The 19,762-nt window shown below is 72.7% G+C and overlaps 3 protein-coding genes across 6 annotated transcripts; 2 read left to right on the forward strand and 1 right to left on the reverse strand.

Annotated features, from left to right (window-relative positions):
- Nucleotides 1–177: 177 nt before the first annotated feature.
- On the forward strand, nt 178–5,429 carry GRINA (glutamate ionotropic receptor NMDA type subunit associated protein 1). Of its 2 annotated transcripts, none has more exons than XM_082785367.1 (7): nt 178–220; nt 2,124–2,479; nt 3,255–3,367; nt 3,444–3,644; nt 4,769–4,897; nt 5,020–5,163; nt 5,268–5,429. In XM_082785367.1, exons 2-7 carry the CDS (start codon nt 2,158–2,160, stop codon nt 5,415–5,417), a joined length of 1,059 nt encoding a protein of 352 aa, XP_082641493.1. In that variant the 5' UTR covers nt 178–220; nt 2,124–2,157; the 3' UTR covers nt 5,418–5,429. The 2 variants fall into 2 exon arrangements, with proteins under 2 accessions (XP_082641493.1, XP_082641494.1); XM_082785368.1 differs by having other exon boundaries at nt 182–220; nt 2,127–2,479.
- Nucleotides 5,430–6,451: 1,022 nt separating this feature from the next.
- On the reverse strand, nt 6,452–9,150 carry LOC309890969 (uncharacterized protein; the record flags this gene model as incomplete). Its single annotated transcript, XM_082785370.1, has 4 exons — nt 9,143–9,150; nt 8,702–9,038; nt 7,091–8,160; nt 6,452–7,003 (listed from the first exon to the last, which is right to left on the reverse strand). Exons 2-4 carry the CDS (start codon nt 8,853–8,855, stop codon nt 6,452–6,454), a joined length of 1,776 nt encoding a protein of 591 aa, XP_082641496.1. The 5' UTR covers nt 8,856–9,038; nt 9,143–9,150.
- Nucleotides 9,151–12,299: 3,149 nt separating this feature from the next.
- Nucleotides 12,300–19,245, forward strand: LOC309890971 (sphingomyelin phosphodiesterase 5-like). 3 transcript variants are annotated; one of them, XM_082785373.1, is made up of 8 exons: nt 12,300–12,697; nt 16,185–17,158; nt 17,266–17,338; nt 17,419–17,559; nt 17,673–17,762; nt 17,947–18,010; nt 18,644–18,797; nt 18,870–19,245. In XM_082785373.1, the coding sequence occupies exons 2-8, from the start codon at nt 16,274–16,276 to the stop codon at nt 18,963–18,965; spliced, it is 1,503 nt and encodes a 500-aa protein (XP_082641499.1). In that variant the 5' UTR covers nt 12,300–12,697; nt 16,185–16,273; the 3' UTR covers nt 18,966–19,245. The 3 variants fall into 3 exon arrangements, with proteins under 3 accessions (XP_082641499.1, XP_082641498.1, XP_082641500.1); XM_082785372.1 differs by lacking the exon at nt 12,300–12,697 and adding an exon at nt 13,543–13,856; XM_082785374.1 differs by lacking the exon at nt 12,300–12,697 and adding an exon at nt 15,830–15,872.
- Nucleotides 19,246–19,762: the final 517 nt, after the last annotated feature.

A 19,762-nucleotide genomic window follows, 5' to 3' on the forward strand; every position in this document is an offset into this window, starting at 1 on the left:
CCTGTGCCCCCACGCCCCCCCCCGCCGCCCGTCCCCCCCGCACCGCTCCGGGCGCGGAACCGAAACCGAAACCGGACGGGGGGGGGCGGGTGGGCGGGGCAGCGCCCGGAGCCCCGCCCATCTCCACGCCCCCTCCCTCCTCGAGGCCCCGCCCCTCCGTGCCGAGGCCCCGCCCCTCCCGGCGCGGCGCGGAGCGGAGCGGCGCTGCCTGCACGGCGCGGTGAGCGGGGGCGCGCGCGGGAAGGCGGGGGCGCGCGCGGGAAAAGCGGGGGCGCGCAGCCCGGGGCTGCGGGCGGGGGGCACGGGGGGGGCCCCCACGCGTGTCCGCGGCCCCGGGAGTGGGGCGCGGAGCCCGGCCCGGCCCCGCACGGCCCCGCTGCGGCGGCGCTGCGGCGGCGCGGCCCCCCCCCGGCGCTGCGGCACCGGAGAGCCCCGGCCCCCCCCCCCCCCGGCACCAAGGGGACCCCCCCCCGGTCCCAAGGGTCCCGGCCGCAGCCCCCGGGATTAGCGGCGGCCGGGCCGTAAATAGGCCGCGGCGGGGAATTACGGGCGTTAGGGCAAAGCGGCTTATGGCCGGGGGCCGGGCTGCGTGACACCCCCGTGACATGGCCCCCCCCGGGACATGTGGCCCCCCCCGGGACATGCCACCCCCCCCGGGGACATGTCTGCCCCGTGACATGCCACCCCCCCCGGGACATGTTACCGCCCCATAACATGCCCCCCCCCATAACATGCCCCCCCCCGTAACATGCCACCCCCATGACATGCCACCCCCCCGTTACATGTCCCCCCCCCATGACACGGCACCCCATAACGTGCCACCCCCCGTGACACGCCACCCCCGTGACGTGACACCCCCGCACCGTCCCCGTCCCCCCCCCTCCTTGCACTTTCTGTTCCTCGTCCCCGCAGCAGCGCTGTCCCCAGCAGCGTGGGCAGCCAGCCAGGGTGCGGGGACGCAGCCCCACGGGGGGGGCAGTGGGGACAGTGGGGACGCGTCCCCTGTGGGCAGCCTGCCCGGGTGCGGAGATCTGGCCCCATAGGTGGGGGACAGCGGGGACACGTCCCCTGCCCGGTGCCCAGTGGGGTTTTCCCCCATCCCGGCCCTGCTGTGGGGCTCGGTCTTTGCCCTGTGGGGCAGAGCTGTGCCCTGGGGCTGTGTGGGGTGTGCCGTGGGGCTGTGTGGGGTGTGATGTTGGGTGCTATTATGGCCTCCATACGGGGTGGTGCAGGGCATTGGTGTGGGGCTGTGCTGTGGGGCTCTTTAGGGTGCAATGTGGGGTGCTGATGGGGCATGGCTGTGGGGCTGTGTGGGGCCGCATTGGGTGCTATGGGGCCATGTGGGGAGCTGTGGGGCATTAATGGGACTGTGGGGGGCCACTATGGTGCCGTGTGGGGGGCTGTGTGTGGGGCACTACGGGGCCGTGTTGGGCTCTATGGGGCCATGTTGGGCACTATGGGGCTGTAGGGGGGCTGTAGAATGCTATGGGACTGTGTGGGGCTTTATGGGGCCATGCTGGGCACTATGGGGCCGTGTGGGGCTCTATGGGGCTGTGTTAGGTGCTATGGGGCTGTGTGGGGCACTATGGGGCCATGTGGGGCTGTGTGGGTCACTATGGGGCCGTGTGGGGCTCTATGGGGCTGTGTGGGCTTGTGTGGGTCACTATGGGGCCGTGTGAGGCTGTGTGGGTCACTATGGGGCCGTGGGGGGGGCTGTGTGTGGGGCTTTGGGGCACTATGGGGTTGTGTGTGGGGCTCTATGGGGCCGTGCTGCGCACTGTGGGGCCCTGCTGGTCTCTATGGGGCCGTGCTGGGCACTATGGGGCCGTGCTGGTCTCTATGGGGCTGTGCAGACCCCGCCGCAGGCCGCAGCCGCGGCCATCCCGGGCCCTGCGGGGGTGGCGCAGGCGCGGGTGGGAGCCAGGCCCGGGCTGGGCCGTGCCGGGGGGGGGCCCAGCGGCGGCCGCGGCCTCACCGGGACCGGGCCCGTGACCGGTGTGTGTGTGTGGGGGGGGGCCTCGTCGCCATGGCAACGTCCCCGCCACCGGGCCGCCATCTTGTGCGGCGGGCCCGTTGCTGAGCGGGGCCGTGCCCCCCCCTCTTTTCCTCCTTGTCCCCCCCAGCAGCACGGCGGCCCCGAGCCCCCCCCGGGCGAAGATGTCGCACGAGAAGAGCTTCCTGGTGACGGCCGACGGCTTCCCGGGCCCGCAGCCCCCGGCCCCCGCACCCTACGGGCAGCCCCCGTACCCCGCCGGGCCCTACCCGCCGCCCCCCTTCGCCCCCGCGCCCTACGGGCAGCCCGGCTTCGCGCCGGGGCCGGGGCCGTACCCCCCCTCGGGGCCGTACCCCCCCGCCGGGCCCTATCCCCCCACCCCGTACCCCGCCGGGCCCTATCCCCCCGCCGGGCCCTACCCGCAGGGCCCCTACGCGCAGCCGCCGTACGCCCAGCCGCAGCCCATGGTGCCCGGGGACCAGGACTGTGAGTGGGGGGCACGGAGAGACCCCCGGGGACGGGGTGGGCACGGGGTGGTGGCACCCGGGCTGTGGGAGGGGGCGCGGCAGGGCTGGGACCCCCGGCACCCCAAGGAGAGGAGGGACCCCGCTTCGGTTGGACGTGGGGGGAGCAGAGATTGGCCCCCCCCTAGGCTGTGGGAGGGGGGCACAGAAGTTTGGGGGCACCCCCAGCACCCCAAGGAGGGACCCCCCTTTGGTCTGCTTTGGTGGGAGTGTACTCGGCCCCCCCAGGCTGTGGGAGGGGGGCACAGTAGGACCAGGACCCCCAGCACCCCGAGGACAGGAGGGACCCCGCTTTGGCTGGCCATGGGGGGAGCAGAGATTGGCCCCCCCAGCCATGGGAGGGGGGCACAGAAGGGCTGGGACCCCCAGCACCCCATGAGAGGAGGGACCCCCCTGTGGCTAACTGTGGGGGGAGAGGAGCTCAGCCCCCCCAGGCCGTGGGAAGGGGACACAGCAGTTTGGGGGGCACCCCAAGGAGAGGAGGGACCCCCCTTTACCTAGCCATGGTGGGAGCAGAGCTCAGCCCCCCCGCCCCCCCCACCTCTCTGCTCTCCCCCACCGCTGCCAGGCACGGCGTGGCCGCACCGCGCCCCATGGGCACCGTGGGCACCGTGGGCACCGTGGGGACCGTGGGCACCGGGCGTCCGAGTGGGTGAGCGGCCGCCCCGGGGGCTGGCGGCACCGCGTGCCCCGCGCCCCCCCCCCCCCCCGGCTCAGCGCCCACCCCCTCCCCGCAGCCCCTCTGCACAGCACCTACCACGAGGACGGGCCCCCCTCCTACTACGACAACCAGGACTTCCCCTCGGCGCACTGGGACGACAAGAGCATCCGGCAGGCCTTCATCCGCAAGGTGGGGGGCGCGGGGGGCGCGGGGGGCCGGGGTTTGGGGCCGGGGCGCCCCGTGGTGAGCCGTGCCGTCCCCGCAGGTGTTCCTGGTGCTCAGCCTGCAGCTCAGCGTCACCTTCGCCTTCGTGGCCGTGTTCACCTTCGTCAAGGGCGTGAAGGGCTTCGTGCAGCGCAATGTCTGGACCTACTACATCTCCTACGCCGTCTTCTTCATCTCGCTCATCGTGCTCAGCTGCTGCGGGGATTTCCGCCGCAAGCACCCCTGGAACCTGGTGGCACTGGTGAGAGCCTGCCCGGCCCCACGGCTCGGGAAGTGGGGGGCTGAGAGCAGCTTGTGGGGCTGAGAGAGCAGCTCATGGGGCCGAGAGGGCAACTTATGGGGCTGAGAGCACCTTATGGGGCTGAGAGAGCAGCTCATGGGGCTGAGAGCATCTTATGGGGCTGTGAGAGCAGCTTGTGGGGCTGAGAGAGCGTCTTATGGGGCTGAGAGAGCATCTTATGGGGCCGAGAGAGCAACTTATGGGGCTGAGAGAGCATCTTATGGGGCCGAGAGAGCATCTTAAGGGGCAGTGAGAGCAGATTGTGGGGCTGCAAGAGCAGCTCATGGGGCTGAGAGAACAACTTATAGGGCTGAGAGCATCTTATGGGGCCGAGAGAGCAGCTTATGGGGCTGAGAGAGCATCTTATGGGGCCGAGAGAGCAACTTATGGGGCTGAGAGAGCAGCTCATGGGGCTGAGAGAGCATCTTATGGGGCCGAGAGAGCATCTTATGGGGCTGTGAGAGCAGCTTGTGGGGCTGAGAGAACACCTTATAGGGCTGAGAGCACCTTATGGGGCTGAGAGAGCAGCTTATGGGGCTGAGAGAGCATCTTATGGGGCTGAGAGAACAGCTTATGGGGCTGAGAGAGCAGCCTGTGGGGCTGAGAGAGCAGCTTATGGGGCTGAGAGCAGCCCATGGGGCAGGGAGCAGCTTATGGGGCTGAGAGAGAGGGGCACATGGGGCTGTGAGGAGCCTGTGGGGCTCAGAGAGAGGAGCTCATGGGGCAGGGAGCAGCTTATGGGGTAGAGAGAGAGCATCCCATGGTGCTGAGAGGAGCCCATGGGGCTCAGAGAGAGGAGCCCATGGGGCAGGGAGCAGCCCATGGGGCCCGGAGCAGCTTGTGGGGCAGGGAGCAGCTCGCTGGTGCCTCGAGGTTTCCCCAACACCCCGGGAAGTTGCAGGGCCCTGCAGCCTGCCCGCTGCGGGACGGGACCGACCTGGAGTGGGGCTCATCCAGCATGGTCTGGGCGGTGCGGGGTCTGTCCCAAAACAGCAGAGCCCAGCGCAGGCAGCACCTCCCAGCGGGGTGAGGGGCAGGGGGGCTGGCAGGGCCCGGCTGACGCGTTGTCTGTGCCCCCCCCCCAGTCCATCCTGACCGTCAGCCTGTCCTACATGGTGGGGATGATCGCCAGCTTCTACAACACTGACGCCGTCATCATGGCCGTGGGCATCACGGTCGTCGTCTGCTTCACGGTCGTCATCTTCTCCCTGCAGGTGAGCGCTGGGGGTGGCGGCGGGGCTGGGGCTGTACCGGGGTTGGGGGGCTCAGGGCAGGGGAGATTCGGGGGTCCCCCTGCCCTCCCGTCCCCCTGTGCTGACCCCGCGCTGCCCCGCAGACCAAGTACGACTTCACCTCCTGCCGGGGCGTGCTCATCATCTGCCTGGTGGTGCTCATCCTCTTCTCCATCCTCTGCATCTTCATCCGGAACCGCATCATGGACATCATCTACGCCTCCCTGGGGGCCCTGCTCTTCACCTGCGTAAGTGCCGGGGGCCGGGTCGGGGCAGGGGGGGGGGTCAGCGAGGGGGTGACCCCCCTGTGGGGCGCTGCCTCCACCCCCAGCGCCTCCCCCGTCTCGCGCAGTTCCTGGCGGTGGACACGCAGATGATCCTGGGCAACAAGCAGCTGGCGCTCAGCCCCGAGGAGTACGTCTTCGCCGCCCTCAACCTCTACACGGACATCATCAACATCTTCCTCTACATCCTGGCCATCATCGGCAGGGCCAAGGAGTAGCGGCCCCCCCCCCACCCCCAGCCGCAAGTAGCCGTGCCCCGCGGCGCCCCCCGAAACCCAGCACGTTCCGTTCGGTGTCCTCATCACCCCCCCCCCTGCCCCGGCCCTTCTCCCCTTGGAGTTTCTCTGCCCCCTCCCCACCTCTCCCTGCCCACGGCCGGGAGCTGCCGGGGGGGCGCAGGGTGCCCGGCACCCACGGGTGGCAGCCTGGGCCCCGTGCCGGGCTCGCCGCCCCCCGTTCAGCCCCCGCTTCCCCCCCCAGCTGTGAATAAGGCGCCCCCCCCCCTCGCGTTGAATGGAAATTGGAAGCACTTTCTCCCCCAGCCCGCGGTGGAGCTCGCCCCCTCCGTCCTCCCTCCCCGCACGCGTGCTCTGCCCTCGCCCCCCGCCCCTCCCCACGGCCACGCAGGTCCCGGGGGGGGGGCTCCTGCACCCCCGGCTCAGGCAGGGCTGCGAGCAGGGTCCCGCCGGGCCAGGCAGGCGCCGCTCGCGGCCAGAGCGTCCCCGCGGGGCCCCCACCCCCCCGGCACCCCCAGCCCCTTCCCCGCGCGGCCAGAGGCTCCGTCCTCGCCCCGTTCTGTGGCTCCGGTTCTGCCGTTAATAAAACTGTTTAGTTCACCTCTCCGCTCTCGGTGGTCCTTTCCTGACCCCCCCGGCCCCACCTGCACCCTAGGGCGCAGCCCCGGCCCCCAGCTCCTCCCTCCCCACGCCGCTGCCCCCTCCCCACGAGTGCTGGGGGCTCGCCCAGCCCTGGGGGGGTCTCCAGGCCCCCAGCCCCGCATGGGATCCAGTTGTCACCATGTCTGGAGACCCCTGGAGCCAGAGGGTGAGGCCGAGCCCCCCCGAGGTGGGCAGAGGAGCCCCCTCCTCACCCTTAGCCCCCAGCCTGGGGGCGAGGGTGGGCACAGCCGTGTTTGGGGCGGGGGTCTCGGGGTGTCCCCACCTGGCAGGCAGGGTACCGGCGCCCCCCCCTCGCCCACACCACGTCCCCCACAGCACACAGCCGTCGGGCTCAGCCTCCTCGGCCCCTTTATTCAGCGCTGGCTCCGTCCGCTCCGCTCACCCTCGATGCAGCCGGCGCCCTCCGGCCCCCCCCGGGCCTTGCAGCCGCAGCAGGGCTGCGCCGCCCCCCGCACCCGGCCGCACTCGGGGGGCAGCGAGCCCCTGGCCCGGGGGAGCCCCCTGCAGCACCCCGGGGAGCAGGGTCCCCGGGGCTCCGGGGGGCAGTTTTCCAGCATCCCCCCCCTGCGACAGAACGGGGGCTGCCGGTCGCGCTCGGCTTGTGCGGCGTCGCGCTGCGCCCGCAGCTCGAAGGTCTTGGCGATGAGCTGCACCGTGTTCATGGCACCCGGGCGCTGCTGCGGGGGGGCCCAGGCCACCGGACCCTCCGGCTCCCCCCCGGGGTCCCTGCCCCGCGCCAGGGTCCCCGCTGGCTCCCGGCGCCGCAGGCGGCTCCGCTCCCCGTCCGGCTCCCGGCGCGGCTCCTCCACGCTCCTGCCCCAGCTGCAGCGGGGGGGGCAGCTGCAGCCACGCAGGGCGCTGGTGCCCGGCTCTGCGTGGCTGCAGCACGGCATCCCGGGGGGGCCCTGCAGCCGGGAGGCACAGAGCTGCTGGTGCTGCCGCGCGCCGAGCATCCTGCCCGGCCGCAGCCCACCCTGCGCCGCGACGCCTACCTGGTTGTCCGCGGGGGGCTCGCAGTGCGGGACCCTGCCCGCCCTGAGCACGGCGGTGGCAGCTCCGTGGCAGCTCCGCGACTCCGGGCCCAGCACGGTGCAGGCGGCGGCGGTGCGCGTGGTCCAGCCGTGCACATCCCGCTGCCTCCCGGCACCGCCGTAGCACCGCTCCGGGGCGCCGGGCAGCTCGCTCTGCCTGCACAACCACGGCACGGGGCCGGGTGGCACCAGGTGCCCGGGCAGCCCCCAGCTGCAGCCGCACTCCCGGCACGCCGCGGCTCCGCCGTCGCGCTCCCAGGGGCAGGCGCCGCTCAGCACCTCCACGGTGCCGCAGCAGCCGTGCAAGGCGTGCCAGGTGGGGCCGCGGCACAGCACCTCGCCGCCCTGCCCGCTGCACCCGTGGCTGTCCCAGGGCGGCCCGTGGCGCGGCTCGGGCCGGGTGCCGTGGCGGGGGGCTGTCCCGCCGCCCCCATCCAGCCCGGGCAGCAGCGCCTGCACCGGGAGCTCACCGTGGCCCTGGAAGCGCGCCTTGGCCCGCTGGAAGCGGCGGTTGTGCCGGCGCAGCTTCTCCAGGGAGGCGGTGGGAGCCACGGGGCCCTGCCGGTTGCTCTCCTCGGGGACGTCCTCGCGCACCGGGGGGACCTCGGTGGCCGCCGCCGGCACCTGCTTCGTCAGGAACTCCTCCAGCATCTGCGCGGCCAGGCTGGTGGTGATGAAGGAGCGGTCGATGGCGGGGCCCAGCGCCGAGGCCGGCCTCGGGCTGAGCTTGCAGGAGGCGGTCAGCATGGTGCCCAGCGCCTCCTCCACGCCCGGCTTCAGGCTGGCGCTGCCGGCGGACGAGGCGGCATCGGCAGAGCCCGCGGAGCCCCCCAGGCTCTCTGCAGAGCGTGCGGATGCGCTGGGGCTGCCGGGGTGCTTGGCGGGGCCGGGGCAGGGCAGGGGGCTGCCGGTGCAGCCCCCCCGGGGGTCGAGGCAGCAGGAGGGGCTGGCACAGGAGGCGGGCGGCCGCGCGTCTGGGTCCGGGCAGTGGCTGCAGCACTTCATGGCGGGCTGGCAACGGGGGGGTCCTCCTGCGGGGTGGGGGGAAGGAGATGGAGAGGGGTCGTCTCTCCGCGCCGGCCTCGAGCGCGGCTGCGATGCGGCACCCGCGGCCACCGCAGCGTGCCACACACTGCCCACCCCATGCGGCACAAGGGGGCTGCGGGGCGGCGGGTGTAGCTCCCCCCAGCCATAGCCATAACCACAGCCATAACCACAACCATAACCTCAGCCATAACCGCAGCCATAGCCACAACCATAACCGTAGCCATAAAGCCATAAACATGACAACAACCAGAACCATAGCCAAAAAAAAACATAACCATAACAACCACAACCGTAGCTAGAGCCGTAACCACAACCACAACCACAACCCTAACCACAGCCACAGCCACAGCCATAGCCATAACCACAGCCATAACCACAGCCATAGCCACAGCCATAACCACAGCCATAACCACAGCCATAGCCATAACCACAGCCACAACCACAGCCATAAAACCACAGCCACGACCCTCCCCACACTCCCCCGCCACCCCCACCACCCCCGTGCCCCGCGGGCGCTGCCCGTACCCTCCTCGCAGGGGCTGTTCGGGCGCCTGCCGGGACCGAGCACCATGGTGCTGGGGGGGGTGGGCGCGCACCGGGGTGGGTCCTCTGTGACATCCCCCTCGGAACCACGCGTGCCCCGGGATGGAGACGCCCCGGCAGCGGCTGGCACCATCATCCCGCGCCTGACCACCACCTCCGGGGGCTTCCCATGCCCGGCGGGAGCAGCCCCCCGGCCTCCGCAGCCAGCGGGGGGCCGGGGCAGGGGGCCATGCAGCCGCTGCTCGCCATCCGCCCCTCGCGCGCCGGGCTCTCCGTCTTCGCCTGCTACGACCAGCTGCGGCACGAGATCCAGGCGCTGCTGGCGGAGAACGAGGAGCTGGCTCGCGTGGTCAACCTCATCAAGGAGCACCAGCAGCTGCGGCACATCCTGCGCGGCCACCCCAGCATTCAGCCCCTGCTCACCTCCACGCCCCGCGACGGCCCCGGAGACCTCACTGGCGGCACCGCAGGTCAGGGGCGGCCGGCACCGCGGCGAGCCGGCTGCTGGGGGGGGGGGACCGGGGCTTAACGCCTGCCCCCTCCCGCAGCGAGCGCGGCGCGGGACAGGGAATCGGCGCAGAACCAAAGCGTCCCGCTGTCGCCCATCTGGTTCAACCTGCAGCCGCAGGGCATCATGCCTGAGCCGTCCCTCGGCGGCACGGAGATCGGCACCGCCTTCTTCCCAGTCGCCACCAGGAACAAGAGTAACCGCGGGGCCTGGGGCGCGTGCGGGACCCGCGGCCGGACCCTTCCCCGTGGGCACCCCCAGACTGGGCTCCCTGCGCCACCCCCGCCCCGCAGCCCCCAAGCTGTGCCCACCCGTGGGGGCGTCCCGCAGCACCTGCAGCCCTGCAGCCCCCGGGTGGAGGCAGCAGCTCCCGGGGTCCCCATCCCTGTCCCCTCACCCCTCAAGGTGTGCCCCCGCTTGGAGGATGGGGACGGGAGGTGCTGGGGGCACGGGGCACAGGGCTGGCGGCCGCAGGGACCGAGAGCACCGTGTGTGTCTCCGCAGCCGTGCCAGTGAACATGTACGCCAACCCTTTCATTGGGGACAACTTCCTGCAGTACTCCTGCCCCGTCGAATTGCAGGGCAGCCTCGCCCTGCCCCCGGAGCGCCAGCAGCCCCCCGAGCAGCCCCCAGACCCAGGGACGCCAGAGCAGAGGAGCCCCAGTGCACAGAACCTGCAGAGCCCCGGCCCCCCGGTGACCCCGATGCCGGTGACCCCGGTCCCAGTGACCCCAATCCTGGCGACCCCGGTCCCGGTGACCCCAATCCCGGCGACCCCAGTCCCGCCGACCCCGATCCCGGCGACCCCGATCCCGGTGACCCCGATCCCGGTGACCCCGGTGGCCCCGGTGCCGCCGGAGCCGCTGCCCCCGGAGCAGCAGCAGCAGCCGCTGGACCTGCGGCTCCCCGACGTGCGGCGCAAGGACCCCTCGAGGAAGATGCCCAGAGCCGCCGAGCGCCCGCCCGCCACCCCACAGACCCCGCAGGGCGCCAGCCACCGAGGTACAGACAGGGGACAGGGGTCAGAGCACGCTGCACCCCCCCAAGGATCCCCACTGCCCTGGCTCCTGCCCGTCCCAGTGCTCCCAGTACCGAGCTGGCCCAGCTGTGCGGGTGGGATCACCTCTGGGTGGGATCAGCGGGTGGGGGCTCCCCCTCCTACCCAACGTATCACACCCTACAAGTCCCCTAATTTCCCTCTCCATGGGGAAATCCCATATGTGGGCAGCCCCAAGCCCCCAGAAGCAGGGAAGGGGGTCCTGGGGCGTCCTGGGGTGAGGGGCTGTGGGGGCAGGACAGCCGGGGGCGGCGCTGAGCACCCCCCCCCCCTGCAGATGCCCGGCACTCAGAGCGCCTGGTGGGGGAGATCGCCTTCCAGCTGGATCGCCGCATCCTCGCCAACATCTTCCCCGACCGGCCCCGGCTCTACGGCTTCACCGTCACCAACATCCCCGAGAAGATCATGGGGGTGGGGGGGGATGGGGTGGGGGGGGTGGAGGGGGTGGGATGGGGTGGAAAGGGTGGGATGGGATGGGATGGGATGGGATGGGGATGGGATTGGGTTTGGGATTGGGATTGGGATTGGGATTGGGATTGGGATTGGGATTGGGATTGGGGATGGGATGGGATGGGATGGGATGGGATGGAATGGGATGGGATGGGATGGAATGGGATGGGATGGGATGGGATGGAATGGGATGGGGATGGGATTGGGATTGGGGATGGGGATGGGATGGGATGGGATGGGATGGGATGGGATGGGGATGGGGATGGGGAAGAGATGGGGATGGGATGGGGATGGGATGGGATGGGGATTGGGGATTGGGGATTGGGGATTGGGGATTGGGGATTGGGGATGGGGATGGGATGGGGATGGGGATGGGGATGGGATGGGATGTTCTCCATGCAGCCCCTGGGCGCTCGGTGTCCCAGCCCCACACGTGCTGACCCCTCCCCACCTCTCCCCCCGCAGTCCATCTTCAGCGGCACGCCGGGTGCCTTCGACGAGCAGCACTGTGCGGCCATGGCGCGCCGTTACTTCACCCTCATGACGCGCCTGCGGGCGCTGGGCTACAACCCCGAGGTGCACCCGGCACTGGCCGAGTCCCTGGTCAACACCTTCGGCATCCTGCGGGAGCTGCCCGAGGGCGACGGCTCCGACGCCCGCACCGCCCCCAGCCCCGGCCAGCTGCGGCGCGCGGTGTCCGAGACGGTGTCGCCGGCGCTGCGGGCGGACGCGCTGGTGCTGCTGGAGTGCCTGCAGGAGCTGGCGCGCGAGGACGGGAAGCCGCTCTTCCTCAGCTGAGCCCCCCCCCCCCCCGCAGCCAGTAAAGACCCCCCCCCAAAACGCTGGGCACCGCTGTGGCAGCGATATATTATATACTGGTAACGCCGCGCCGGTGCGCTCACCCTCCGCTGGTGCCACTGGTGGGGGCCACCACAGCCTGGGGGCACTCAGCTCCCGGACACCCCCGGGGGGGCACCGCCGTGTGACACCCCCCAGCTTTGTGCACACGCAGCAGGGGGTGTGCAAGGCGTGCAAGGCCACGTGCGTGGCCCTGGGCACACGCGTGTCCGGGCACTGCTGGCGCACGGAGCAGCCGGCTCTGGGGACGTGGGTGCCCCCCCGTGATGTGCGTGACTCGGGGGGGGGCTGGATGGCTCCTGCGGTGGTGCCACGGCACAGGCAGTCGGCTGGGGGCTGGGGGGCACAGTGTGGGGTGCTGGTGAGGTGCAGGCAGGGTGAAGGCAGCGGGGCTGTGGCCGTGCCGGGGGGGGGAGCAGCCCGTTCCCGGAGGCCGCTGTCCTTTCGCTTTCACTTCTGCACCGCGCGGTGCCCCCGGCAGCAATGTGAGAGCCGGGACAGCCACTGCCACCCGTGGGAACGGGCGCCTGGGACACCTGTGGCACGATGGCACTGGGGGGAGAGGGGACAAGGTGCCCCCCCCCCGCCCCAAAATGTTCCCTGTCCCCACGGCCTCGCCTGCGGCCTCGCCCCAGCCCCACAGGTCCCCTGGAGCACCGGTGACGGTGACGTTGACATTGGGCGTGCAAAGCAGTGCCGGGGCACCAGGGGCCCTGTGCACATGTGGGGGTGCACAGCGTGTGCGTAGCCCCCCAGGAGTCCCCACAGCCCCCCCCGGAGCCCCCCAGCCCACCCCCCAGCCATGCCATGGGACAGGGGCTGCGCACGGAGCCGCGGCTGGCGGTGACCTGGGGGCTGGGGGCAGCACGCGCCGTGCCCCCCACCCTCGCCGTGCCCCCTGCCCTCGCCGTGCCCCCCGGCCCTCCCCACGACCCCCTGCCCTCGCCGTGCCCCCAGCCCGGCCGGGGGTGCCGCTGTCGCCGTGGGAGCCGCTGACCACAGCGGGAAGGGGAAGCAGCGCAGGAAGCAGCAACAGCAGCTTGGGGCAAACCGCCCGAAACGCGGCACCTGAAGGGGGGCTGGAAGCTGAACGGCCCACGGAGAGGTGGGGGACGCCGCGAGGGGACGGGGAGGGGACGGGAATTGGGATGGGGATGGGCTGAGGGCAGAATTGGGACTGGGATGGGGATGGGGACTGGGACAGGGATGGGGACAGGGACAGAGACGGGGATGGGGACGGGGACAGGGACGGGATGGGGATGTAGGGCGAGGCCATGGGGTCCCCAACCCAAAGGTTCAGGCTGGAGCCCCGGCACCGTGCCAAAAGGTGCCACAGCCCCAGTGGGCGCTCACCCCCGGTGCCCACCCCGTCAGCCATGATGGGGGGCCCGGGACAGGGACAGGGATGGGGGGGCAGGGTGGGGGGGTCATGGTGGGGGAGTTCCCACCCCTTGGGGCAGCGCTGCCCCCCAGCAATCGGCCGTTCCCCTACGTTGGTGGGACCCGGCCCTGCGTCCCTCTGCCCCCCCCCCTTGTGCGGTGGCTCCGTGGCTGCTGGGGGGTGGGGGGACACCTGTGGCCCCCCCAGTCCCGGGGGCAGCAGGAGGGCGATGGGCAGCCAGGATATGGGGGGAGGGGGCACAAATTGGTGGGGGTTGCTCCCTCCCCATGCAGATGGACAGGCAATGCTGCCTGCTGGGGGGGTGGGGGGGATTTGGGGGGTCTCAGGGCCCTGCTCTGCACCTTGTGTCTGCCCCCAGGGGACAAACTGGGGGTGGGGGGAGCTCCCCTTGCCCATGGGGACAGAACCGCTCAAGGTCCCCAACACGGAAACGGCCCCCCCCCGCCCTCCCCCAGCCTTATCTCTCCTTCTTATCAGCGCCGGGCGCCATCGCTGCCGGCGGTGCCGCCAGCCCAGGACTCAAGGGGTTACCACCGCGGGCGTTGGCACTGGGCAAGGTGCAGAGCTGGGGCCGCACCGCCGCCACCTCGGCCTCGCCAGCCCCGGCGCACGGAGGCGGGAGCCGCGGTGCCGGGCAGGGGCCGCGGTGCCGGGCGTCCCGGGCCACGCATCCCGGCAGGAATGCGCCCGTCCGGCCGGGGCGGGCGGCAGCGGGTCACGGCCGAGGCCGCGGGTCATTAATCGGCGGGGCGGCCGGCGCCGAGCGGATGTTTGCGAGCTCTTGAGCTCCCGGCGCGCTGCGGCACGCGCGGGCAGGTGGCGGCGGCGATGGCGATGGCCCCCGGCCCCGCAGGGCGCGGAGGTGAGCGCGGGGACGCGGGCGGTGGCGTGGCCCCAGGGGGGAGCGCGGGCAGGGAGCCAGGGAGGCAGCTCGGGACCGAGCCGTGCCGCAGGCACCAGGGCACGGCACCGCCAACACCACCGCCGCCTGGAGTGACCCGGGCGCAGGGGCAGAGGCAGCGCCGCGAGGGGGTCCTGGGGGCAAACGGGGGGTGGATGGGGCAGAGCCGCCGGCACCACGGGGCCGTGCCTGCAGCATTGCTGGCCCCGAGCCCGCCGCGGGCAGGGAGAGCCGGGCAGGCCCTGGCCATGGGCAGCCGAGCGTGGCCGAGCCACGGTGTGCCCGAGGGATGTGACCCGTGGCCGGGGATGGAGGTGGCGCAGGGGTCACTGCTCATGGGGCTGGGTGGCCCGGCCGTGTCCGTGGCCCAGGGACCCCACCGTGGTCCCGGTGCTCAGCAGGGGGGGCAACACCGCCTCCTGCACAGCAGGGCAGGGGCCGTGTCCTGCTCACACTCACGTGCTCATTACCGCAAATTAACTTCCCTGTGGGAGTCAGGGCTGCCCCGAGCGAGCGCCGTGTCCGGGAAGCGCCAGGACAGGCAGGACCTGGGCTGAGTCAGCCCCTGCCCATGCCTCTGCCTGTCCTCACGCCCACGGCACCGGGCAGAGCCGGTGGGGCAGGGGTCACGCCGCAGCACCCCCCACACTGCAGGGCACGGGATGGGATGGGGCCGCTCCAGCCCCACACATTGGGGCAGGGTGATGGGAGGCAGGGTGGCTGCGTGCCCCATGGGGGTCTTGGCGAGGAGCAGGTTGAGGCACTGAGGTGTCCCCGAGCTGGGGACGCTGCTGCCCGGAGTGGTCCTGGTGGCTCCGTGTGCTCTGCCTGTGGGATGGGACGGGGATGGAGCAGTGTCCCCAAGTGCCCCGCACACTCCCAGGGTAGAGGGCAGGACAGACGGATGGACGGACGGACGGACGGACGGAGGGGCTGTCTCACAGCGTGGGGCTGTGGAGTCAGGCAGGAGTCACCATCCCCAGGCGAGGTGGGCAGGAGGATGTGGGCACGGGACTGGGGCCGCTTCCCGTCCGGGAGCGCAGCCACGGGGCACGGCGGTGCCGGGGAACTGGTCGGGCCAGGCCGGCCGGTCCCGGTCCCAGTCCCAGTCCCAGTCCCAGTCCCGGTCCTGGCCTCGTTCCCACCACCCCACTCAGCTCTGGGTGCCCGGGGTTGGCGGCACGGGGTCGGCGAGGGGCTGGTGGGCAGGTGAGGGGCAGGAGGGGCACGGAGCAGCCTCGAGGGGTGCGGGCAGTGCCCAGGCTCGCTCTGCCCGGGGGTCCGGGGACACCGCGGCTGGGTGGGACGGAGCCAGGAGCTGCGCCGTGACACGGTGGGCACAGAACTGCCGGCACTGCAGGGGACAGGGGACACCGCGCCACGGCTGGGGGGAGCCCAGCGGGGGGCTGCGAGGGAGGGGGGCTTGGGGCTGGGGTCCCCTGGCCATGAAGGGGGGGCCACGCGTGCCGTGTGGGTGCTGCCCTGCGTGCCGTCCCGTGTGCCACCAGCCCCGGAGCCACCCTGCGTGCCATTGTCCCCTGTGCCACCCCCCGTGTCACCCCCGTGCCACCCCACGCGTGCCACCCCCCGTGCCACCCCACGCGTGTCACCCCCCGTGCCACCGTCCCCGTGTGCCGCCCCGTGCGCCCCCATCCCCCCGTTCCCCTGCAGGCGCCCCCGGCCAAGCCCCCCACGCGCCCCCCCCGGAGCTGGGGCAGCCCCGCGTGGGGCCGGGCTCCGCGTCCCGCGTGGGGCCGGGGTCGGGCAGGGGGCACGCGGGGACGCGGGGGGGGTCCCGCGGGCCGGGCCGGGGCGGGCCGGGAGCGGGGGGGGCGGGCCGGGGGCGGGGGGGGGCGGGGCGGGGCGGGGCCGCCCCCGGGAAGTTCCCACGGTGGCGGCGGGGCCGGGGCCGGGACCGGGGCGGTGCGGGGGGGTCCCGGACCCGGCCGTGCCCGGTGCAGCCGGAGAGGGGTCCTGGTCCGTACCCGGTGCGGGGGGGGTAGGGGGGGGTCCTGGTCCGTGCCCCGTGCACTGGGGGGGGGTCCTGGTACGTACCTGTTACGGGGGGGGAGGTGCACCGGCGTGGGGGGGGTCTTGTTCCATAGAGGTGCGTCGTGGGGGGGGGCTCGGTGTGTGCCCAGGGCATCGGAGGGTGGGGGGGTCCCGGTCCTGGGGGTTCCCGGTCCTGGGGGTTCCCGGTCCTGGGGGGGTCCCGGTCCTGGCTGCCCGGTGCCGCCGCTTCCCCGCTGACCCCCGCAGCCCTGACCCCTCTCTCTCCCCCCCCCCCAGGCCCTGCTGGCGGCGCCGGACCCGGCCCCCCCCCGACAGAGCAGCAGGACGCAGCCGCCTGCCCCGAGACCCCCCTGGTGCCCCCCGCCATGGTGCTGCGGGAGTCCCCCTTCCCCAGCCGGCCGCTGGCGGCCCTGGACGCGGTGGCTCAGGGGCTGCTGTGCCCCGGCTTCTGGGCCCTCAACCGGCTCCTGGACCTGCAGCCGACCACGGCGGAGCGGGCACGAGGCCGCGGCTGCTGCGGCTGCACCGTGCGGGCGCTGGCGGGGCTGGCGTGCGCGGCGCTGCTGCTGCTCTCGCTGCCCTTGACGGCGCTGGGGCTGCTGCTGTGGCTGCCCGTGCAGGCGACTCGCCGGCCCTTCGCCTACCACCACCACGCCACGACGGCCGCGGCACCGCCGTCCTGGGACCTGCGGCAGCGCCGCGGCTTCACCTTCGTGAGCGCCAACCTGTGCCTGCTGCCCAGCGGGCTGGCCAAGTTCAGCAACCTGGGCCGGACGCTTGAGCGCGCCGCCTACGTCGCCCAGCAGCTCGTGCCCGAGCCCCCCAGCGCCCACCACAGCCTCATCCCGCGGCCCCGCGGCGAGGCCGGCCCTTGGCACTACGGCAGCGTGGCGGTGGAGGTGGAAGGGGCCGCGGCGGAGCGCACCGTGGCCAAGCTCCTCCCGGCGGACGCGTCCCGGCACTTCCCGGCGGAGCTCTCCGAGCGCTTCCCGGCGGACGCGGATTTCCTCTGCCTGCAGGAGGTGTACGACGCGGGCGCCGCCGCCCGCCTGCGCCAGCAGCTGGCCAAATCCTTCCCCTACATCGTCTACGACGTGGGGGCCCGCGGGCTGCGGGGCTGCGGGCTGAAGCTGTTCGGCAGCGGGCTCTTCCTGGCCAGCCGCTACCCGCTGCTGGCCGTGCAGTACCACTGCTACCCCAACGGCGCCCGCGAGGACGCCCTGTCCGCCAAGGGGCTGCTCTCCGTCCAGGTGACCGCAGCCCACGGCCCCGGCACCCCCCCCTCGGTTCTCCCCCCGCTGCCAGGAGGGGAGCAGGGGTGGGCGCCGCGTCCCCTGACGGCTCCGCATCCCCCCAGGTGCTGCTGAGCTGCGCGCAGGGGCAGCGCGTCGTGGGGTACCTCAGCTGCACCCACCTGCAGGCACCCGCACGTGAGTGGGGGGCTTTTGGGGGGGCTCAGGGAGGGGGCGTGGGGGGCTGGGACAGCCGGTGACGCCGTGTCCTCGCGCAGCCGACGCCGCCATCCGCAGCGAGCAGCTGACGCTGGGGCTGCACTGGGTGCAGCTCTTCCAGGACGCCCACCAGCAGCGCGGGGACATCGTGGCCTTCGACGTCTTCTGCGGGGACCTCAACTTCGACAACTGCTCCCGAGGTGGGGACGGGGGGCACGGGCTGGAGGGGGGGGGGCTGCGGGACGCCACCTGCGGGTGCTGGGGGCTGTCGGGGCCGGTGGGGTGGCGGTGACGTGTCCCCTGCTCCCCGCAGGTGACGAGCCCAACCAGAGCCACGAGATCTTCAAGCTGTACCGGGACCCGTGCCGCGTGGGGCCCAAGCAGGACGAGCCGTGGGCCATGGGTAGGACCCGACTGCCACCCAGCCGCCGGCTTTGTCCCCGTGCGCCAGCGCTGGTGCCTCGGGCAGGGCCATGGGGACGCGTCCCCGCTCCCCGTCCTGCTCTGCTGAGCCCCAGGCTGGCCGGGGACGTGGCACGGGGCAGCGCAGCCCCCGCTGATGGCCCTTGCTCATCCCCATCCCACAGGCACCCTGCTCGACTACCTGAAGATCTACGAGGAGCCCGTGTCCACCCCCGAGAACATGAAGAGGTGACAGCCGGGGACACGGGGAGAGGGAGGGGGGATGGCCCTGGGTACTGCGGGTCCCCAGAAGGCCACCGGTGTCCCCAGGCAGGACAATGGGGTGGAGGAAGAGGGAAGAGGGACGCCCCTGCCCAAACTGCCCTGGCCAGGGGAGGGGGCTCGATCCCAGCCACAGGGCTCCCCCTGTGCCCCTGCACCCCCATGTCCCCTGTCACCACATCCCCATGCCGCCGTGTCCCTGTCACTGAGTCCCCGTGCGGCCACATCCTCGTGTGACCGCGTCCCTGCGCCACCACATCCTCGTGTGAGGGAGTCCCCGCATCACCGTGTCCGTGCCACGTGTGCCTGGTTCACCACGTCCCGGTGCCACCACATCCCGGTGCCACTGTGTCCCAGTGCCACTGTGTCCCGGTGCCACCACGTCCTGGTGCCACCACGTCCCAGTGCCACCATGTCCCGGTGCCACCGTGTCCCCATGTCTTGCTGGACAGGCTGCAGGCTCTAGTGGCGCTGTGGTGCCCCCCACCCCATTGCAGGACCCCAGGCCCCCTGTGACCCCTTGTGCCCACCCCCTGGTCCCACCCAACCCCCCCTCGGTGCGGGACCCTGGGGTCTCCCCTGACCCCCGTGCCCCCCCAGGACGCTCTCTCAGCCCGGGGGCCGGCGGCAGTTCCTGGCGGGCCCCATCCTGTCCAGCGGGCAGCTCGACCCCGAGGCCGGTGACGCCTGGCAGGGGCGGCGCGTGGACTACGTCCTGTACCGGCCGTGCCGCGACAACCAGCCGCTGCGTGAGGTGAGTGCCGGGGGGGCATGGCTGGGGGGTCCCGCCGGACCCCCCCCCCAACATCTGCTCCTCTCCCTGCAGGAGGTGGAGAGCTTCTCCTTCATCACCCAGCTGGCCTCGCACTCCGACCACCTACCCGTGGCGCTGCGCCTCGCCGTGAGCCCCACGGCCCCCTGAGCACTGGGGAGGGGGCACACAGCATCAGGGGGGGCACACAGCCCCAGGGGGGGCACACAGCCCCGGGGGGAGCAGCCGGAGCCGTGCCCCCCTCCCCGCAGCCGGAGTGCGGCCAAGGGGCTCGCCACGCACAAGGGGGGTGCCGGCACCGACAGGGCTCCAGGGACACATCTGTGGGGCTGGGGGCTGCCGGGGGGCAGCGCAGCCCCACGTGTGTGAGCCTGGGCCGGGGGGGGGGCAGCCCCCCCGCCCCTCACACCATGTATTTTTTTTATTATTTGCAGAGAAATAAAAGCGATGTGGGCAGCAGGGCCGTGCGCGGAGGGGATGCGGATGGTTGGGGAGGGGGCGCAGAGGGGCTGCGGGGCCGGGCAGGGCCCCCCGGGGGACACACGCACATTGTGCCCCCCACCACTGCACAACCACCCCATTGTGCACCCCCCCCACTGCGTTGTCCCCAGCCCCAAGGCCACAACGACCCCTTGGGGCTCACCGGGTGGGGGGACCCTCGGTTCCTGGGGGTCTGCTCCATGGGGACGGCTCCGCGGGGACCCCCACCACACGCTGCCACGCCGGGGTGGCCCAAAGGCTGGTTTATTGGAAGGCACTGAGCTGGTGGGGAGCGGGGAGGAGCTGGTGCTGGGGGGCTGAGCCCCGGGGGGCGCGGGCAGGGGTCCTGGGGCTGCGTGGGGGCCGGGGGCGGTGAGGCACAAGCGTGGGGACACGGGGGTGGTGGGGAGGGGCATGGGGGGAGAGGGTGCCCCACGGAGGGACCCTGAGCCCTGCCCCGCAGCGGG

The sequence above is a fragment of the Aythya marila genome, assembly GCF_965140915.1.
Source record: "Aythya marila genome assembly, contig: HAP1_HAP1_SCAFFOLD_740, whole genome shotgun sequence".
NCBI classification, from domain to species: domain Eukaryota; kingdom Metazoa; phylum Chordata; class Aves; order Anseriformes; family Anatidae; genus Aythya; species Aythya marila.

Bases quoted from the DNA above. Each gene is read 5' to 3' on its own strand.
- GRINA (XM_082785367.1), top strand. From the start codon at position 2,158: ATGTCGCACGAGAAGAGCTTCCTGGTGACGGCCGACGGCTTCCCGGGC. The intron at 3,368-3,443 runs GTGGGGGGCGCG...CCGTCCCCGCAG, and splicing joins GGCAGGCCTTCATCCGCAAG to GTGTTCCTGGTGCTCAGCCT. The intron at 3,645-4,768 runs GTGAGAGCCTGC...CCCCCCCCCCAG, and splicing joins CCTGGAACCTGGTGGCACTG to TCCATCCTGACCGTCAGCCT.
- LOC309890971 (XM_082785372.1), top strand. From the start codon at position 13,823: ATGGCGATGGCCCCCGGCCCCGCAGGGCGCGGAG. The intron at 17,339-17,418 runs GTGAGTGGGGGG...GTCCTCGCGCAG, and splicing joins CCACCTGCAGGCACCCGCAC to CCGACGCCGCCATCCGCAGC. The intron at 17,560-17,672 runs GTGGGGACGGGG...TGCTCCCCGCAG, and splicing joins CTTCGACAACTGCTCCCGAG to GTGACGAGCCCAACCAGAGC.